Source organism: Heteronotia binoei, chromosome 16, assembly GCF_032191835.1.
Source record: "Heteronotia binoei isolate CCM8104 ecotype False Entrance Well chromosome 16, APGP_CSIRO_Hbin_v1, whole genome shotgun sequence".
Classification (NCBI taxonomy): Eukaryota; Metazoa; Chordata; class Lepidosauria; order Squamata; family Gekkonidae; genus Heteronotia; species Heteronotia binoei.
This window is the reverse complement of record NC_083238.1, coordinates 27,746,539-27,766,237: the sequence shown is the minus strand read 5'-3', so window position 1 is coordinate 27,766,237 and position 19,699 is coordinate 27,746,539. Positions and strand designations below refer to the sequence as shown.

The 19,699-nt window shown below is 42.6% G+C and overlaps 1 protein-coding gene across 1 annotated transcript in view; it reads left to right on the top strand.

Moving 5' to 3' along the window:
• LOC132585170 (sodium channel protein type 2 subunit alpha-like) overlaps positions 1 to 19,699 on the top strand; it is a 146,220-nt gene that overhangs the window by 58,298 nt on the left and 68,223 nt on the right. Inside the window, exons 2-4 of the mRNA XM_060256959.1 lie at positions 15,137 to 15,456; positions 16,509 to 16,627; positions 17,643 to 17,732. Of these exons, the coding sequence (XP_060112942.1) occupies positions 15,187 to 15,456; positions 16,509 to 16,627; positions 17,643 to 17,732 (479 nt within the window). The 5' untranslated portion in view covers positions 15,137 to 15,186. The remainder of the gene's footprint in view (positions 1 to 15,136; positions 15,457 to 16,508; positions 16,628 to 17,642; positions 17,733 to 19,699) is intronic.

Genomic DNA, 19,699 nt, shown 5'->3' with positions numbered 1-19,699 from the left:
GCCTCATCACACCCTCTGCAATGGGACGTCTGCTGTCTGTAGAAGAGGGTAATACCTCTTGAGCTGTAAGGCAGGTGGAGTGTTCACTTAGTCAGCTTGACAGTGGTTCAAGAAAACCTGCACATTTGTGACTTCTCAAGAACTCATGCCTGAGTTTTAAAAAAAAGTGCTGTGCCTTTTTGTTTGCTTGTTTTCTGTCCCATCAGAGCTACACTAAGCCCTTAGTTTCCTAAGGGTAGCAGTCAGTGATTGCTGCTGAGAACGGGATGAGAGTAGACAGAGGGAATAATACACCTGCACTTGTATTGTCTTAATAATTTAGAAGGATAAGTTCTTCAAAAGTGTTTTATTTAACAACAGTAATATTGATTTATTGTATTTCTACCTCACCTTTCCATTGGGATGCAAAGTAGCTTATGTTGTTCTGTCCAATTGTATACTGGATTCGTTACAAAGTGCTGGTCATTACCTTTAAAGCCCTGTATGGCCGAGGACCTGCTTACCTTAGGGACCGTCTCTTCCCACATATTCCCCAGAGGGTACTGAGATCCGGATCACAAAATCTATTAGAAATCCCCGGGCCGAAGGAGGCCAAATTGAAGAGTACGAGAGAAAGGGCCTTTTCGATTGCAGTGCCACACTGGTGGAACCAACTACCGGATGAAGTGCGGGCCCTGCAGAGTCTTGTTCAATTCCGTAGGGCCTGCAAGACTACCCTTTTCCAACTGGCCTTCTCTTAATGTGGATTTTAGTCTACTACATACGGCCATCATAAATTACAAGAGGAGAACATCTAGAACATAGCACCTGTAAATGTTAATTTTTTTTAACTTTGATGGTTTTAATTACAATGGTTTTAAATAGCAACTATTATGAATTATATATTGTATTGATATAATGTTTTATATTGTAATTATTTATCTATTATATGTTGTGAGCCGCCCTGAGCCTGCTGCAGCGGGGAGGGCGGGATATAAATAAATTATTATTATTATTTTATCCTCACAACAACCTTGTAAAGTAGACTAGATGAAGAAGAAGAATTGCAGATTTATACCCCGCCCTTCTCTCTGAATCAGAGGCTCCGAGCGGCTTACAATCTCCTATATCTTCCCCCCACCACAACAGACACCCTGTGAGGTGGGTGGGGCTGAGAGGGCTCTCACAGCAGCTGCCCTTTCAAGGAAAACCTATGCCAGAGCTATGGCTGACCCAAGGCCATTCCAGCAGGTGCAAGTGGAGGAGTGGGGAATCAAACCCGGTTCTCCCAGATAAGAGAGCTATGGCTGACCCAAGGCCATTCCAGCAGCTGTAAGTGGAGGAGTGGGGAATCAAACCCGGTTCTCCCAGGTAAGAGTTCACACACTTAACCACTACACCAAACTGACTGGTCTGAAGATGTGTAACTGACTCATGCTAGTAGCTCCTTTGGCTCTTGAATTTTTGCCCACAATAATCCACAGTTTGGAGGGAATATTACATGAAGCACCCTGAAAGAATAACGATGTGTTTGTTTCATGCTTAAAAACTGAATAAATTCAGTACCAGGGAGATGGGAGAGAGGCTTCATAATTTCAGTGTTCAGCTACCTCTGCTAGAGAAAATACATATTGCAGGACCTCAGAAGAAGATCTTTGCTAACAGGCTGCAAAAGTCCCACACATTTTCAAGAGTTTACTAGTCAAAATTTGTGTGTGCTATTTTGAAATAAAACTGATGCCCAAGGGAGCAAGCCTTTTGAAAAAGTAAGGGCTCAGCAGAATTTTCTAGGAAACAGTCCAGGTGCTAGATCAGTGTCAGACCCACGAGACACATCTGTCCCATGCAGGGCTCAGATCTGTCCCCCAAGCAAACATCTCCCGTTTCCTCTTCCAGGGCTGATGCTGCAGCCACATGGTAGCTTGCTTTCCCCCCAGTTCCCTCAGTGGGTCTTTGCTTCCTGTTTCCTGCTTCTTGCCTCCCTCCCCCCTCTCCCCCCCACACACATACAGAGTTCTGTGGCTGCTTCCTGTGTTCTGCAGGAGATATGCAAACATAAGCCTCCCCCCTGCCTCTCACACACACCATGGGGCACACACAACACACACACAGAGCTTCTGTTTTCTTCTCCCTGGCTGCTCTTCCTCTTTTGGGAAGGAAGAGAGGGGGAGAAAAAAGAGAGAGATAAAACAAAGTTTGAGTGAGTCCCTTGGCAGGTTTCAGACCAACAACGTTTTATTCCAGGTATAAGTTTTTGTGTGCAAGCATGCTGCTTCTTTGGAGGGAAGGAGGGTGCGTGGGTAGATTCTTCTGACAAGCACAGTGTACATTGAAGAAATTGTTTGGGCTTATTCTGAACAGGTTTTTCTTTTTTTTAAGGATTTCTCTTTTTTTAAAAAAAGATTGGATTTCTGTGGATTTATTTTCTTTCAAAAAGACCCTGATTAGGAATTAGAACACTTGGATTGGTCCTCATATCTTGGAGAGAGGAGTGATTTCAGATGCCAAATGATAATAGCACACATAGGTAATGAGACAGGAAAACTTGCTCTCGGTTCAGTCCAGGAGACGACAGTGTCTTGAGCTTCATTATCAGTTGCAATTCAGCAGTCCCTCTAATCTTCCTTTGGCATTCCTTTGTAAGAGCATGGCTACCCTTAGGTCAACAGCTGAATGTTATGGTTTCTCAGTGTCAGACTTATCAGCCATTTATTCTTTGCATCCTCCTGGACGGAATCCTCCTGGATGGAATTGGGACCTAGGTTTCCTGACTCATTAACAACGCTGGTATCTCCATCCCTGTTACCCTTCTGCGTAGCACACCTAATCCAATCAAGCCTGCTAGTGTTACATTTTACGGCATGCATGGCCCAGCCCAAGGAAGTGACAATTATGTCAGATCCGACCCTTGTAATGAGTTTGACACCTTTGTGCTAGATGATGGACCTGAGTATTCAAGACCTACTGGGTACCTAGCCTGCAAAACAAACACACCATCCCAGCAGTGAAGTAAAGTAAATATCACAAAGATCTCTGACCAGGTGCTGGTTCCTTGCCTCATTTACATGTGTTTCAAAGCTCTCATCTGCCTCCCTTATACGATGTACGTTTCGTGTACATAATGCAGGCAGATGGAAATGTAGCATGTAAAGTGAACACGACTCGAACAAACAATCTGTAAACAGCGTCATGGCTGAGCATAAGTTTGAATTGTGAAACCAATGCCTTAAACTGTTTATACAGGCACACTTGTGCAAAGAATGGTGTTTTTGTCTAAAGTGCATAATTGTGTTACAAAAGCAATGACGCACCTTCAGTTTTTTTGAAGACGACCATCCTTATCGTGACAGGTTGGCGAAAGCCTTTGAAAGATAAACGAAAGGTTAAAGATACAGTTCCACCGGCTTCTGAAAAACAAAATAACATTTTGAATAGGGTGCAGCTCAGCTTGGATTATGTTGTGAGCTGTTTCGTATCTGTCTCCTTAAATCACTTTAATAGCCTCCATTTGTAATTATACAAGGCAAGGGTTGCAGAATATTATGCTGGCACAGCTTCACTGGAGCTGATTCATAACAACAAGGGAGAAGTTCGCTGCAGAAAGGCAAAGGAGGGCTGCTTTATACGGTGGTAATGTTTATCTCAGCAGTGATGGTGTTATATGAAAGTTTGCAGAGTTAAACATGTAAAATATGAAAGAATGATGCATGTCTTCAAACATGAAGTGAGCACACATGAGAGAGCTGCGGCCACTTGCAGATCCCTGCATGTGCCTCTTTTGTGTTTGAATGTATGCACCTACCTTTCACACTTTATATGTTTAGAACAGCAGATTACACAGTAACACTCATGTAGCTGTGGCAGTACCCTGACTTGCCTGCAGCCACTCTGCTGAGTAGAGTCTGAAGCCTTCCTCCATCATGAGGAATCTTCCTCTGAGGGAAAATGCTGTTCCTCAGGTGCTGAGCAGAGTGTCTGGATTCAAGCCAACATTACTACATAAACTGTGATGAATCCCCCAGGTTACTTCTGTAAAGTGCTCTGATGTTGTAAATCAGCAAGATCTGTCTAGGGAGTAGTCCAGTGCTCACGCTCTCCATTCTTTGTCTAATTGCAAAGGGGATTGGCTCTTAGAAACATGTAGAGCTAATGTGAAGAGTTTAGGTTAGATAAATCCTAACATTAACATAAGCCAAGGGTAAGACATTTACTTCGATTGGAGGTGTAAATAAATGGATTGCTTTTGTTCTACCACAAAAGAAGAGTTGATAGCTGAAGAACTATGAATCTTCAAAAACTATTCCCTTCAGTGATTCCAAAATTCAAACCAACTGACACATAAAAGCATTAAAAACAAACGTTGAAGAATCTGCTGGCTATGAACCAGGCGAAGGTATGGAGAGAATTGGTGTGATTCAGAATTGTGAATGTGTGCTGCATTCCCATTAAACAACGGAGTGCTGGAATCAGTCACAATTTTATGTCGTCCTTCTTCAAAGAACCTCAGAGCATTGCTCATATTTCTCTCCCCCAGCCTCCATTTTATTCTCTCAAAACCTTGTGAAGTACATTAGGCTGAGAGAGGGAGGGAGGGACTGGCTTGAGGTAACCGAGTAAGTATTATTGCTGAATGTGGTTTTAAACTACAGTAGTTAATAAACCAGTTTCAAACCATGGTTTCACATCTTGGTTCAATGTACTGCAGTTAACAAGAGTTTCTTGGGTGGCCTGTAACACTAGGGTTAGCAGGTGACAACTTGGAGGGGGACTTACTTGAAACAAGCCAAGGCCGAGGCCTGTGTTGCAGTGATGTCACTGGCTACATGATGACGTCACTTCTGCTGTGCACCAGAAGTGACATTGTGTTATTTTACTGTAGAGTTTTTGACCAAATACCAGACTGTCCCGCATCACCAGAGATCAATAATGTCACTTCTAGTGTGTGCCAGAAGTGACATTGCCGCATTGCTGGTGACATTGCTGCAATGCTGGCCTGGACCTTCTCCACCAACCAGCTGATTTGACTGGGACCCCCCCTTGAAGACCTGCATAACACTAACCATAATTAGTTTTCTTCTCACGTCTGAATTGAGTTCTGAGTGAATTATTTGTTTCCTTTATACTTTATACTACATTTCAAAATCATTGATTCAGTTGCTGATACGTCTCCTTTGACTGTTCTATTAGATAAACCAGGTTGGGGCACTTTTGGTAAGCCTAACACAATAGTGAATCTCTTAGTTCAATTAATAATTCAGAAATACAGTACAGTATACATCTCTGCAAATGCTGTACATGCACAGTGCATCTCAGATGAGCCCACATTGTGTGGCATTAAATTATTCATAGATGACATGTTTTTTTTTTCAATGAAATTGTTGTTGAATAAAACATACCATGGCCTTTTTTTTGTGGTTATGCAAAGCTCTGTGATTTTTGGAGAACAGAACAGAACATTCTTTGGGTTTTTTTCCTTTCTGGCCAATTTATGTATCTGTGTGTTTGTGCCAAGTGAGGTCTGCATCATAAATCATCACAAAAAACATGGATACAGTCTCTGTAGAACATTAAAGAGATTTAAAGCAGCCGTGGCCGAGCTCCAGAGTCTTTCTGCCCGTGGTAGTTGTCTGATGTTTGAGACAGGCCTTTCTATGTTTCATCAGAGGAGTTTGTTTGCCTGACACATAGCTAGACCTGACAATGTGCTGTACCATTGACAAAGGCAAACTCTATGCTAGGGGCTATTAGGAAAGGGACTGAGAATACAAGAGCTGAATTGTAATGCCCCAGTATAGATCTGTGGTGTGGCCACTTTGAATATTGGGTACAGTTCTGATCACCGTATCTCCAGAAGGACATTGCAGGGCAACCAAGATGATGAGGGCGGTTGAAGCACCTTTCCTTTGAGGAAAGGCTGAAGAGCCTGGGACTTTTCAGTTTAGAAAATAGATGACTAAGGGGGTAATGACAGAGATTTATAAAATTATGCATGCGGTGGGGAGTTGACAAAGAGGATTTTTTCTCTCTCTCCCAAAATAGTAGAACTCAAAGGCATCCAATGAAGCGGATAGGCAGTAGGTTCAGAATGGACAAAAGGAAATACTACTTTATACAGAGAGGGGATTAGTTAGATTCATGGAGGATCAGTCTGTCAATGGCTGCTAGCCATGGTGACTGAGGGGAACCTCCCCATTAAGAGGCATTAATCATCTGAATCCCAGAGCCAGGAGCTAACATCAGAAGAAAACCTTAACATCTGTGCCCTGTTGTTGGACATCCAGGGGAACTGGTTGGTCACTGTGTGAGACAGGATGCTCTATTGGACTGATGATGAACTATTGATGTGATCCAGCAGGGCTTTTGTTATGTTCTTATGTTCAGCGACTTTGTTCTGTATGTGCAAGGTCTTCCTGATATTTGCTTATCCGTAGTATTGGCATGAGCATATTTGCTCCTGGCAAGTACAACTCACACAAGTCATTCTCTTCCACTCAGGGCTTTTTTTGGATTCCAGCCTGTAGTTTAATTTTTGTTGAACAATTTACAATTCAACAGTTTGTTGGGGGGGGGGTGTTTTTAATACTCTGCAGATTACCCTTAGCATGCTTGAATGTACAGACAGATTTTGTGCCTAAAAGATCTGTGGATTTTGTATTGGTTCCAAAATTAAACAAATGGAGCAAAGCTCATGAAATGGGATTTAACCCTTGTTGCAGCCCTCTACAGCCAGCCATATTCTATTGTTGGAAGCCAGGCGACCCTCACAAACAGTGTGGATACTTGTGTAAGACGGATAATTGGCAAAAAAAATCCTCATGCATCAATGGAAGTGACCTTCTTGCAGAAGTTTCTTATGGCAGCAGAAGGGCATCTTGCTTCTTGGTAATTTTCTGAAATTCATTTTATCACCTTGTCTGTTCAATAGTCCTTGAACAATTGGCTGTTTCAGTGTGGATTTGAAAGCTGGTTAGGAAATGCTAAATGAAAAGGTGATCCAGAAAGGAGATGCTATAAAGAGTTTCTGTCCATCTCTTCCACTTAGTCAGCAGCAGGAGCAAGTATCATGCTAATTAAGTATATAGACGCTACATGAAGATGAATTGCGAATACCTGAAGGAATATAAAAATAGGTGCAAAGTGAAATTAAGGAATTGTAAATAGAAACAGTGAAATAGAATTGTACCTTGATAATGTAAAACATAAACATCCATTTGTCCAAAGGATTTTCCTAACTGATCTACTCTCCCTATTATTTCTCTGTCCCAGTCCTGTCAACAGAAACTTTATTCTCACAGCCACGAAACAGCTGGAGTTTGCTGAGAAAGGATGTTCAGCCTACCCTTCTGTGAGCCCAAAGTCTATCTCCACACATTCATTTTTTTACCCTGCTTATAGACAGGGTCTCTCCAACTTAATAGCCTGGAAGTGCAATGACCACATTTTGCTTTCCAGATCCCTCTCTCCTTCACCTGGGGCTTGATAGGCATTGCTCCTCCTAGCAGACAGCCAGAGGTTGTTCTTTTCTTCTTCAGCCAGTCAAATGTCCAGCCCTACAGGGAATGAATGCAATGTATAACATCGGTGGTACATTCCAGAACTTAAAGTGAGGCTTGGCACAAGGGATGCTGGGACACTATTTAATGCCTGTTGGGAATGTTTAAGGGAGCTACTAATATTCCCCCTTGCAAAATTGTAATGCATATTCCCCATTTTCTCCATTCCTACAAATCTAAGCATTTATTCCTGTTCATCACCTTAAGCACTAGTTTTATGGTGTCTGACTGCCATCTAAAGGCACAGAAGGTGTTGTGTTAAAAATATTTTTGGCAATTGTACTTGTCCAGTTCATTGTTTTTAGACTTTTATTGAGATAGGTAGGTTTGGGCTGTTGGAACTTTGCTCTGGTGCAAGTGGTGCAACTGTTACCCATTACTGGACATCTTATTTAAAAGTACGCAGTGCTTGGGTAGAAACATTCTGTGGAATTTTCCATGAGGATTGAAGGCAGTGGGCTTGATGAGGCAGTAGTTCGTCCCCAGGATCATAATTGGGAGTAAAGTCTCAAGTGAATCCTAAAGTAAACCAGTTACGCGACTGTCTCAGAATACTATATGATTATCTGTTCAATGAAAGAAGAATTTTGTTGTGTGACTGCTTCTAAAATCTGGAAAAGAATCGTGTTACTTATTTATATATTTGAAGATGGTTGGAACAAAGTTTGAATTCAGTGGCATCTTTAAGACCAGCAGACTTTCAAGGTATCAGTTTTCATGCCCAAGCACACTTCTTCAGATACAATAAAATGAAAATAGAAATAACAGTCATACATATAGAAGGTGGGCAGTAAATTAGCATATAGAATAATGAAGGCATTTAGTTTCTCTTTTGCATTTTGCAAGTGTTTGGGTTTTCCTTTTTGTTGTGTATTCCGATCACTAGGTGTTCTGATGAACTCATTCCTTTCTGTTTATACTCTCTACTCAAAACAAAATCTTGTTCTTGAGAAAGATCAGTGATAGCTTACAATGGATTCTTATGTTACTCAGCCAGTAGGGGTAGCATGAGAAGCACTGAAAGACAGAGCAGTGCTCTGTCTTTCAATTGATGTTCAGAGAAACAAGCAATACTGCTCCTGTAGAGGGAAACACAAATTTATCACATTGCAAACGGGTGTGGTGCCTTTAAAGAGAAGAGAGCGTATGTGATTCTTCCTTATTTGTTGCTTAGCAACCAGATTTTCAGAGACTGCAATTCAACTTTAGGAAAAAAGGTTACAAGGAAAGCAGAGGGAAGAAGAGAAGTCAAGAAGGTGATCTCAGCCCAAAAGTAGTTAGTGGAATTGCTGCCTGGAGTTGAAATGACATTTAGGGTATTGGGGGGGGGGGGGGCCTAATTTGAAATAAAATGGGTGGTGACTTCATGGAATACATTTAAGACATTGCATACATGATTGAAATTAAAAATGGAGAAAGGGGCTTGGTTGAATTATGATAGATCAGTTGATATGAGGTTTTTGAAAATAATTGTACTTCAAGGGAATTACATCTTTACAGTACAATTGCATGCAAAGTTACACCCTTCTATGTCCATCGAAACCAATGGGCTTAAAAGACTGCAACTCTGTTAAGGAATGCACTGTTTTTCTCTATGATGAATAGGCCAAACTAGCAGGGCTGGATCGGGGGGGGGGGGGGGCAGAGGGGGGTGCTTGCCCCGGGCACTGACGGGGGGAGCGCCAAAGTGGGTATAGAGTCCCTTGTATTCTATGGGACCATAAGACAGAATGGCCCATAAGGGGGCAGCATTTTTTTTAAAAAAATTTTGCCCCCTCTCAAAAAACATGTAGATCCAGTCCTGCAATCTAGGCATCTTTTCTGAGAACTCTCAAAGATGAGCTCACAGGGAGCCATTTCCTGCTCACTGGCTATGACTGGTCCTCAGATCTTGGGGAATGGTAATGGTCAAAATAGGAATGGTAATGAGAATAGGAATGGTAATGGTAAAAAAAAAAACAGGGACAGGCATTTATTACAAGTGCAGACTTGAATTTCCCTTTTATATTTTCATCTGCCCTTCACATTTGATACCAAGAGAATCCCATCAGTGCCACCTGCTGAAAGGTAAAACACCAGGAAGAGGAAGGAAAATGTCAGTGTTCTTTCCTTACTGCAGAAATCAGCCTTTCCCTCCCCACCGCCCCCTTCGCAACCACATGCCCTGGAAACTAAACATGTCCTGCAAGATACAAAAAGATCAGCTGCTAGTTGAACATGAGCTGTGTGCAGCCTGCATCAAATTGGCTGGGGACGGCATCCCTTTTGGGATCTCTTGGCCTAATTGATGCTCTAGAGTAAGGAGAGTCCCTGGTATATTCTCTGCTGTGATAATGTTCAGGGCACACCCATGGCAAGTCCGGGCATTGGAGGGAGTCCTCCACTAATTGCTTGAAATCTCCTTGTTGTTATCGAGCTATCAGCAGGCAGGCACAGCAGCTATCGTTCATACTCAGCATTCTACCTGAAGCAATTTGACCCTTTGTCGATTGATCTGACCTCTTTTCCCAGTGACCTGGACATTGAGCAGCCCTGCCAATCTCCCAGAATTGCACATGTGCAGTCAATGCACCTTAAGGCAGAAACTCTCTAAACAAACTCAGGACTTTTCCTTTGGAAACTGTGAGGTTGCTGGGGGGGGTGGGGGATTATATGTGTTTTCTGGGAATGAGGCTTGGGCTATTGATCATGTTACATTCTCTGCTAAGTTCTTAAGAATATGATCGCTTACAGCAAAGACTGTTTCTGTTGCTGCCTGGCTGTTGTGGAACAGAATCCCAGGAGGGGACTTTTAGGGCCTTCTGGAGAGGCTGTGTGTCACAGGGACAGACTAGAGAGGGAACCCCCTTACCAGAGGCCAGGAAGTACTCCCCATGAGGAAAGCTCTGAGGCATGTCTGAAAGCAAAAGGAGGTTCCAGCAGCTCTGAGAAACCGGCTCAAAAAGGGCAAGGCAGACCCCAGGTGGAGCTGGGGAGGCCTAAAAACCCCAGAGATGGGTAAACCAACAGCCATTAGCAACAGTTGAAAGTAGGTAGAGCAGTGGATCAGCCAAGCTTGGGTACTTGTTGAGGCAAGGCTTAAAAAGAGCAGTGAGAGGCTTTCTGGAGAGGATTGCAGGAGTAGTAGTGGGGGGTAACTTATCTATCTATTTATTTAATTGGATTTCTATCCTACCCTCCCCGCCGAAACAGGCTCAGGGCGGCTCACGCCATGTGGCATACATTAAAACATTTACATTAAAAAGCATTAAAAACAGTTTAAGAACAATTTGGTGCTGGTTTCAGTACAGATTAAGATGGTGTCTTAAGCATCCACTAGATCTAACATCTCAGCAGAAGCAGACCTGTGAACTGTTTCCTTCCACTGTATGCCTGAAGACTGAATAAACACCTGGCTGAATTGGCTGACGAGTCCCGCATGGGCTGGCAGGAATAGGGCCAGTTGACTCTAGACCCTTCCCCAGCTGGTTGTGGGCAGCAGTCTTGGGAAGTGCCCAGTTCTGCCACACTGTATTACAACTCTTTAAGAGACCTTTAGAATGATAAGTGTGGTCTCTGCCTTATTTGATAAATAGTGTGTGCGCATACGGCCCTCGGGACAGAGGTTCCCCACCCCTGGTTTACTGTATGTGCTTCTTTGAACCTGTTTTAGGTTGAATTAGAAGAATACTTTGACAACCAGATGAAAAATTTAATATTTTTTTTTATTAAACTTGAAAAAATTCAGTGACATTGGATCGGATGCAGCCCTTGGCATGCAGCACCTTCCCTTTCCCTGCGTCTTCTGAAAATTTGTTCTCGATGGTCAGAGGATCTATGGGAACAGAATGAGAATGTAGCACAGGGGGAGTTGTTGCAAGAAGGGGAGATGTGTAGTGATTCCTATTTGGTTAGGCATTGCTATGCAGAGAACTGTTCCCTGAAGGGAAAAATAACGAAAGCCTAATGTCTATTGCCCTTTGCAATAACTGGACATATTTTTTGTGTATATGTACTGGCATTAGGCATGGATATTCCCAACACTTGTACATTACAGCAACATGCGAAAAATAATTGTCTGGTTTGGTTGGATTGTAAGTCTTCCCCCTCCCTCCTTGAACACGGAGTTCAATGTTAGAATGGTTTTTAGGGAATAACTCTGTTTTTACTTGGTATTGAGTTCAGCACCCTGGACAGCTCCTCAAGACTCCTGGAGCCTTGCAGTCTTTTTTTTTTTTTTTTAATGATGGTTTGATTGCAACTATAAGCTTAGGTAGGAAAAGTTTGCCTTAGTGGTATTTATACTTTGGAAGGATTTAGTTTGTACAGATGACTTGCATTTAATTACGTAGTGTTAGATCATGTGTTGTGGCTTGTAAAAGTTGTAAGCTGGAATGGATGTCGTTCTAGAACAGTGCTTGAGGACAGCACAGGAGGTGGTTTGGAATATGCAACATATAGGGGAATGTGGGGGAGAATCAAAGATCACTGAGATTTTTAAGAAGTACAAGCTGCTTAAATGAAAGTTGCACTGTTACGTAATTATTCCTGCTTTATGAGTTCCATACAAACCTAAACTGCTCACCCTGGTCATCCTTGGAGGCCTTGCTGTGGTTGCCCCCACCATCTGGGGCTAGATATATGGGGACCCAAGAAAGTATTAGTAATCTATTAGCTGTGTATTAGTCATCTGTTTACTCCAACTGCGGGGACACTTGAGGATAACGAAATCTGATATCTGCCATCTGGAAGAATTTTAAAATTTTAACCTGTGAAGGTGTTTTAATCTTGGTGAATTTGTTTTTAATATTTTTTTTTGTTTATATTGATTGCAGTAGTAGTAGTTGTGGTGGTGGTTGTACTAATTGGTGGTGGTGGGACTTCTATCTCATGGCACCAAAACTTTGGAATTCCCTCCCCAGGGATGTTCATCTCTCTCCCTCTGTTAGTGTCTTTCACCAGCAAGTGAAGACTTCTTTGTTTTGTCTGGAATAGCCCCAATAATGGTCATTGGCCCTTCTTCTAGGGTTACTTATCTGTTTGTTTGTAAATGAATTTTGTATTTTAATTGTTATGTTCGCTGCATTGTGGACCCCGAGTGGGTGGATAGGTGGCATAAAAGTGTTCCAAATTTGTCTGTATATGTGTCTGCTTTCTGAGGAACAGAAAGCCACAGTATTTTATGAAAACATGCATATTGGCAGAATGATGTAATGTTAATTTGACATCTGGTCTAACACATCCTGAAATGTGTTTTCATTTTAGTCCAGTATCAGGAAACTAAGACATTTCCCATTAAACAGAGACTTATAGGAATGCACTCTTCTGGCATGGTGTGTTTTCATTTCTCAGATTTTTTTTTCTTTGCTCATTATTTTAAAATCCAGATTTGCTTCCTGTGGAAGATCCTTTTAAGATGAATGAGGTTCACACAAGGACAAGCATTCATAATGAAGAAACACATTTCCTGCACAGAGCCTTTCAGAATAGATCAAGTGCATGCAATGTGTGCTTTCTCTTATTTAGGAAATAAACCTGATCATCTGGTGGGATCTTGGCTTACACATATATGTCTGCAAGGTCTTTTATACCCATCCTTTGCTGAGGAAAACCAGAAGGAAAGAAAATCATAGATGACTACATCATACTGATGTCTGTTATAGGCCTACTGATTCTTTCCTAAATGAAGCACATATTTATCCCTTCTTCCCTTTACAATCTAAACAATCTACTTAATTATTTCATTTTCCCTCTCCTCAATGGGGGACCTAAAGCAGATTACATTATCTCTTGTCTTCCGTGTTATCCTCGTAGCAACAACCCTGTGAGTGGTTTAGAATGAGAGTATGTGACTGATCCAGGGTCACCCAACAAGTTTCCATGGCAGAATGGGGATTTGAACCTGGGTCCCCCAGATCCTAGCCCAAAACTCTAACCGCTATACCACACTGGCTCTCTAGGGGCAATCTAGGGGTGCACGCTTTTCCAGCCTTGACCTTTTATTCAGCAGCTAGCAAAGTGCTGCTTGTGTGAACAACTTACTTGCTGATGGAACTGTTCTGTCTATACAGATATCTCAAGGAAGAAAACAAAGCGGTATGGAACCTGAGCTTTTGACAGTTTCCATCAAGTCAATACACAGAGGATAGCTTAAGGAAGTCTCATAGTCCATTCTCTATTTGTCTTTCTGAGATACGTGGGTGACAGGTTTGCAATGTACATAGAGGCCATTTAGCTTTATTCTGGTTAAATTAAGTTTAAATCCTTTCAAAAGTAGTGACAGATTTTCTTTACATGTTTAAAAAATAGCATTTATTTATTTATTTTATATCCTGCTCTCCCCTGCACGTGGGCTCTGGGTGGGTCACAGAAGTCAGTGAAACACATTTTTAAAACATTAAAAACAAACAAATTAAACAAGTAACGAAAGGATTACAGATAAAAAGCCAAATTCCAGTTGGATCACAATAAGGTGGCTATTATACAGGTCATTTAGGATGCCTCTTGGAAGATTCTGGGTTGGATGTTAGATGTTGATCTTTTAGGCAAGACACATGATGGGCACTGTAAACACTGCCAGCAGTAGGGGAGGCTGAGATGGATTTGACACCTTCTGCCTCAGTTGAAGGCCTGGTGGAACAGCTCCGTTTTGCAGACCCCGTGGAACTGTAATAGGTCCCATAATTTCTTTTATTTATCTTTTTTTATTTATTTAGGGTATTTCTTCCCATTCTTTTATACCCAACAGGAGCCCAAAGCAGCTTACAAAAATACCAATACAATTTTAGAAAACAACCCAGGGGAAAAGGTACACTAAATGAACTGCTTTGGGGCTTACTAGGCTGATCACTGAAGGGCACAGGCTGACTCCTCTGGCCATGCAGTACCTGGAAAAGGATGGAAACAGAAGCTTGGCTAGATCTTAAAGAGCCATTGGCCATGTTCCCATGAAGGCTCCCTCTACTGCTTTTCTCCCATCTCCTGGTATTCAGAGGTGTGCTGCCTCCTATGATGGGTGCCCACTGCTACACTTTTCAGTGAGATGAGGAGGACATGTCTTGTGAGCATTTTATTGCACAATGAATGACAGCTGCAATCCAAAGATAAATGTAAATGGAATGATTGTCCATGCCATGAGACTTCTCCACTCACCAGCTTCCACTGCAACCTATGCCTACCAAAAAATGACTCTTAAGAGCCAGAGGGTCTTCTGAAAGGGTATGTAGTCAGACATTGGAGGTGGACATCCCAGGTACTCAGTGTCCTGAATGGTTTAATTCACTTGTGTGGGAGAGGGTGGGTGGGAATTTCAGTTGTATTTGTTGTAAATATCTACTTCATATGTTCTCCTCCCACTCTCCTCCAAGATGCTTGGGATGCCTTATGTGGTTCATTTTTTTTCCTCCCAGGAAGCCTTTGAGGATAACTGGCCCAAGTTATCCATGATCTTCATGGCTGGGTAGGAATTTGAATTTCAGTCTCTGGACTCAGTCCAAGTTTCTGACCACAACACCACAGTAACAAGTCTGGGAATGTACTGACTACTTCTTCACTTGTTGCTGTTATTTCCTGGAGGGCTTTTTAAACCAAACTCCCAAATAAGTTTCTCCTCCCTCTCTCCATAGGTCATTCTTCCATAAGAATTAACCGTAACTAAAATTTGCAGAATGAAAAGATGGCACAAGCATTTCTGGCACCACCCGGACCCGAATGCTTCTTCCGTTTCACTAAGGAATCCCTCGCAGCCATTGAGCAGCGGATTAAAGAAGAAAAGGAAAAGCAAACGGAACAAGAACAGAAGGATGATGACAGCAGTGAAAACAAACCAAAGCCAAATGCTGACTTGGAGGCGGGGAAGAAGCTGCCCTTCATTTATGGAGACATCCCTCCAGGAATGGTGTCTCGGCCCTTGGAGGACCTGGACCCTTTCTATGCGAACAAAAAAGTAAGCATTCCCAGGGCTTTTTTTGAAGTAGGAACTCATTTGCATATTAGGCTACCCCCCGCCCCCCAATATAGCCAATCCTTTGAGAGCTTACAGGGCTCTTCTTACAGGGCCTGCTATAAGCTCTTGGAGGATTGGCTACATCAGGGGGGTGTAGCCTAATATGCAAAGGAGTTCCTGCTACCAAAAAAGCCCTGAGCATTCCCCAAGATGGAAGAAACTCAGAGGCATCTTCTGATTTTGCATTCTGTCCCTGAGTAGCATGAGAACCTCTGAATTGGATCCATTTATTTTGATATTTATTTAGATACAAATACCCCACTTTTCTTCCCACTTGGGGCCCAAAGTTGCTTAGAACACCATTGCCCCTCCCTCTATTTTATCCTCGTTAGGTTGAAAGAGGTTGACTGGATTACGGTCACCCTGTGATCTTCAGTAGCATAGTGGAGATTTGAACCTGATCTTGGTCTGCATTCTGACCACCACAGTATAGTGACCCAAATCTGTATTTTGGGTCCCAGTATGCTGTTAATAAATACTTGAGGTTTTCTTAGTCATGTATCACTTGTCATATAAAATACTTTAGTGAAATATTTAAATTTAAAACCTCACAGCAGACAGCCACAAGATGAGTTCTTTCTTTTGGAGTTTCTTGTGAGCGTTCTGGTACACAGCAAATAAAGGCTCATTTCCCAAGAAGTATGAGTAAAATTCTGCTCCTGCAGTGGTGCTTTCACGCCCACCCTTTCCACTGTAGCCTCCTGCATGTGCCCAAAAGCTATGGTTCAGGGTTCCTTTGAATATGCATGCAATTTTGGTGGGAAGGTGCTGTAGCTGGAAGAGAAAGTGGAGAACTCCTGCCTGATGGCAGAAATGCTTTCCATTCATACTGGAGGCTTCACATCCAGGTCAGATGTGACCACTAGCTGTGGTCTTTTGTATCACCAGCTCTCCACAGATTAAGGATGAACCAAATGTCATAACAAATGCCTTTAAAGATGTGATTGGACTGTTTAATCCACTTTTTCATGTTTCCTTCTCTCTGTTCTTAGACTTTTATAGTATTGAACAAAGGGAAGACTATCTTCAGATTCAGTGCCACACCTGCCTTGTACCTGTTAAGTCCTTTCAATCTTCTTAGAAGAGGTTCTATTATGATTTTGGTACACTCATATCCTTTTGGTGTAGAGCCAGTTTGGTGTAGTGGTTAAGTGTGCGGACTTTTATCTGGGAGAACCAGGTTTGATTCCCCACTCCTCCACTTGCACCTGCTAGCATGGCCTTGGGTCAGCCATAGCTCTGACAGAGGTTGTCCTTGAAAGGGCAGCTGCTGTGAGAGCCCTCTCCAGCCCCACCCACCTCACAGGGTGTCTGTTGTGGAGGAGGAAGGTAAAGGAGAGTGTGAGCCGCTCTGAGACTCTTTGGAGTGGAGGGCAGGATATAAATCCAATATCTTCATCTACCTCACAGGGTGTCTGTTGTGGGGAGGAAGGTAAAGGAGATTGTGAGCCGCTCTGAGACTCTTCGGAGTGGAGGGCGGGATATAAATCCAATATCTTCTTCTTCTTCTTTCCCCCCAAAGATTTGTTTGAAATATGTCTTTAGAAAACTATAGCTAGCCCAAAGGAAGAGGTGAGGGCCCTGCGGGACCTTGGTCAGTTCCGCAGGGCCTGTAAGACAGCCCTCTCCCGGCTGGCTTATAATTAACTGGCATTGGAAGCTGAGTGTAGTTCTGATAGACCGCCGTTATATGTTTTATATGTTTTATTATTCTACTGTTTTAACTGTGTAAGATGTTTTAAATTCAAATTATGTTAGATTTTTATGTGTTGTGAGCCACCCTGAGCCGCTTCGGTGGGAAGGGCGGGATATAAATGAACTTGAACTTGAAAGTGCTAACTGAATATTTTGATTGAATTACTGTAGGAGTAACATTCTGCACATGAGGAAGACAAGATTTCTGTTTTATTGTTAATTTTATAAGTTGGATTTATAGGTGGGTCAACAGGTAATCTGTAGATGTTTTAAATAAATAAACAGATCAACGACTAGTACTTGTGATGTGGATGGCATTCACAAATGCACACACCACATTCTTCAGCTTTTGTATCTTAAGAACTTCATTATGCTTGGATGACCTGACTTGTTTGGAATTTGTCATTGCCCATTCCTTAACATTATGCAACATTATTCAGCATGCTTATTATGTGCACTATTCTGGCAAACTGTGCAGTCATGACCATGAGTGAACCTCGTGAGTGGACAAAGCATGTCGAGTAAGTTGACAAAAGTGCATTCTTTCTGCTCCTTCCCCCCCCCCCCCCGGTGGCACGTGGGTTTGAATGAATTAGAACCTTTGTGGCCTAAGTGCCAAGAACTCCTGCAAGATTCATTGTGAAACTGTTGGAGTACTGGCAACCAAATAGTTGTTCTTAAGCAGGGACACTGGGAGCAAGCTGAGCCCCAATAGCACTGCAGATGCTTCAGGGGCTCACTTGTGATTCTTGGGTGGAGAACCATCCCTGCATGTGGAGCAAAATGGTCCACTGCTCAGCACATGTCCCAGGGGTTGCCTGTCTACCTCATCATCAGACCCTGACTCGTCTTGTGGTATTATTTGATGAGCTGTGCATACAGTGGTATTCTGTCTAGGGCTTGTTGGGTTGAAAAGTTGGTTGAGGTGTTATCAGTGCAGAGGGGATAGCAGAACCCATAAGAATGAAAGAGATCAAAGGAACAGATAAAAGGAAGTGGCCAAAAATGAATCCCGATGGAACCTTCTGTGGAGAACAGGAGAGATAAGACCCGAAGGGGAGAAATGATTCTGATAAAAATGTCTTACCATACACGCAATGAAAGAGCAGAATATTAAAAGAATATCAGCAGTATAACTAGCTGTGGTCTTTTGTATCCCCAGCTCTCCTTGTTCCGGTCTTCTTTTCTTATCTGTTACTTTATAATGCATTATTATTTTATATTCTTTCTTGTTCTTAGTCAGCTACAAAGAAGGGATAATTCTCTCTTTGCTAAATTCTTGGGGTGCTGGTGCTGAATTCCTCTTGTCACCATCTGAACAACCCTTGGGGACCTTTAGACTTACATATACCCTCCTCCCATACATAGCCAGATAATTAGGTATTTCCACTTTAAACTACAGCATGAGTTTTCCTTGTCAAAGAAGGTTTCCAGCCAGGATGGAACCAGAGTTTGGCATGCGATTTCCAAGGAAAGTGGCAGCCACCATTTGCAGGTTCAGGTAGAACAGCAAAACAAACAAATTTTGCTGTGAATTTAAAAAAAATAAGTATTTCTGCATTGTGCTGGGGGTTGGACTCGATGACTCTGGAGGTCCCTTCCAACTCTATGATTCTATAAGTAGATCACGAGGAGAGATTGCATGAGCCAGGGGAACCCTTCCACTGCTGCACCTCTGTTTATACAGAGTGGCATTTACAAACAGCTATGGATGGCCCAGGCTAGCCCAGTCTTGTTAGATCTTGAAAGCTAAGCAGGCGTGGCCCTGGTTATACTTGTATGGGAGACTGCTAAGGAAGTCCAGGATTTCGACACAGAGGCAGACTATGGTGAAGCATCTTTGTTTGTCTCTCGCATTGAAACCCCTACAATATCACCAAAAGTCAGCTGGGATTTGATGTCACTTTCCCCTACCATGGCTTTCTAAAACAGCTCATGTGGAACTCCATTATTAAGCACTGTTTACTTTAGCTGGATGCAGCTTTCCAAAATTAAAGGCAAAGGGTAGTCTTTCTCACCATCTGCTACAGCAGAGCCTTTGGGTTGGATCCAGACTAACACCTTTATGGGTGCAGAGTTCCCCTCCCCATGGATAACGGTTTCTCCCCTTCCCCGGCAGCCCAGAATATCCCCTGGAATCTTATTCCCCTCTCCTCCAAGAACATGATTTCAGGGCAGTTGGGGCTGCCACTGGAGAGGGGAGGCAGAAAGATCATATCCTGTGAGCAGAAATCCTTGCACCCACAGTAATCTATAGGCGGGATCATTTCCTTTTAACTGGAGGTACTATGGAATGACTTACAGATGGTTCTTTGAATAAACATGTGACCTACCGCTCACTGTAACCTCATCCCAATCACTAACCTCCAATGATTAATGAGAGTCAAGGCATCTGAAAAACTGCATACAATATTGTATTTTTTGTAAGTGATGTGTTCATTCTTAACCCCAGTACAGAAGTATCCCGCTCTGAGCTCACTTCGGTGGG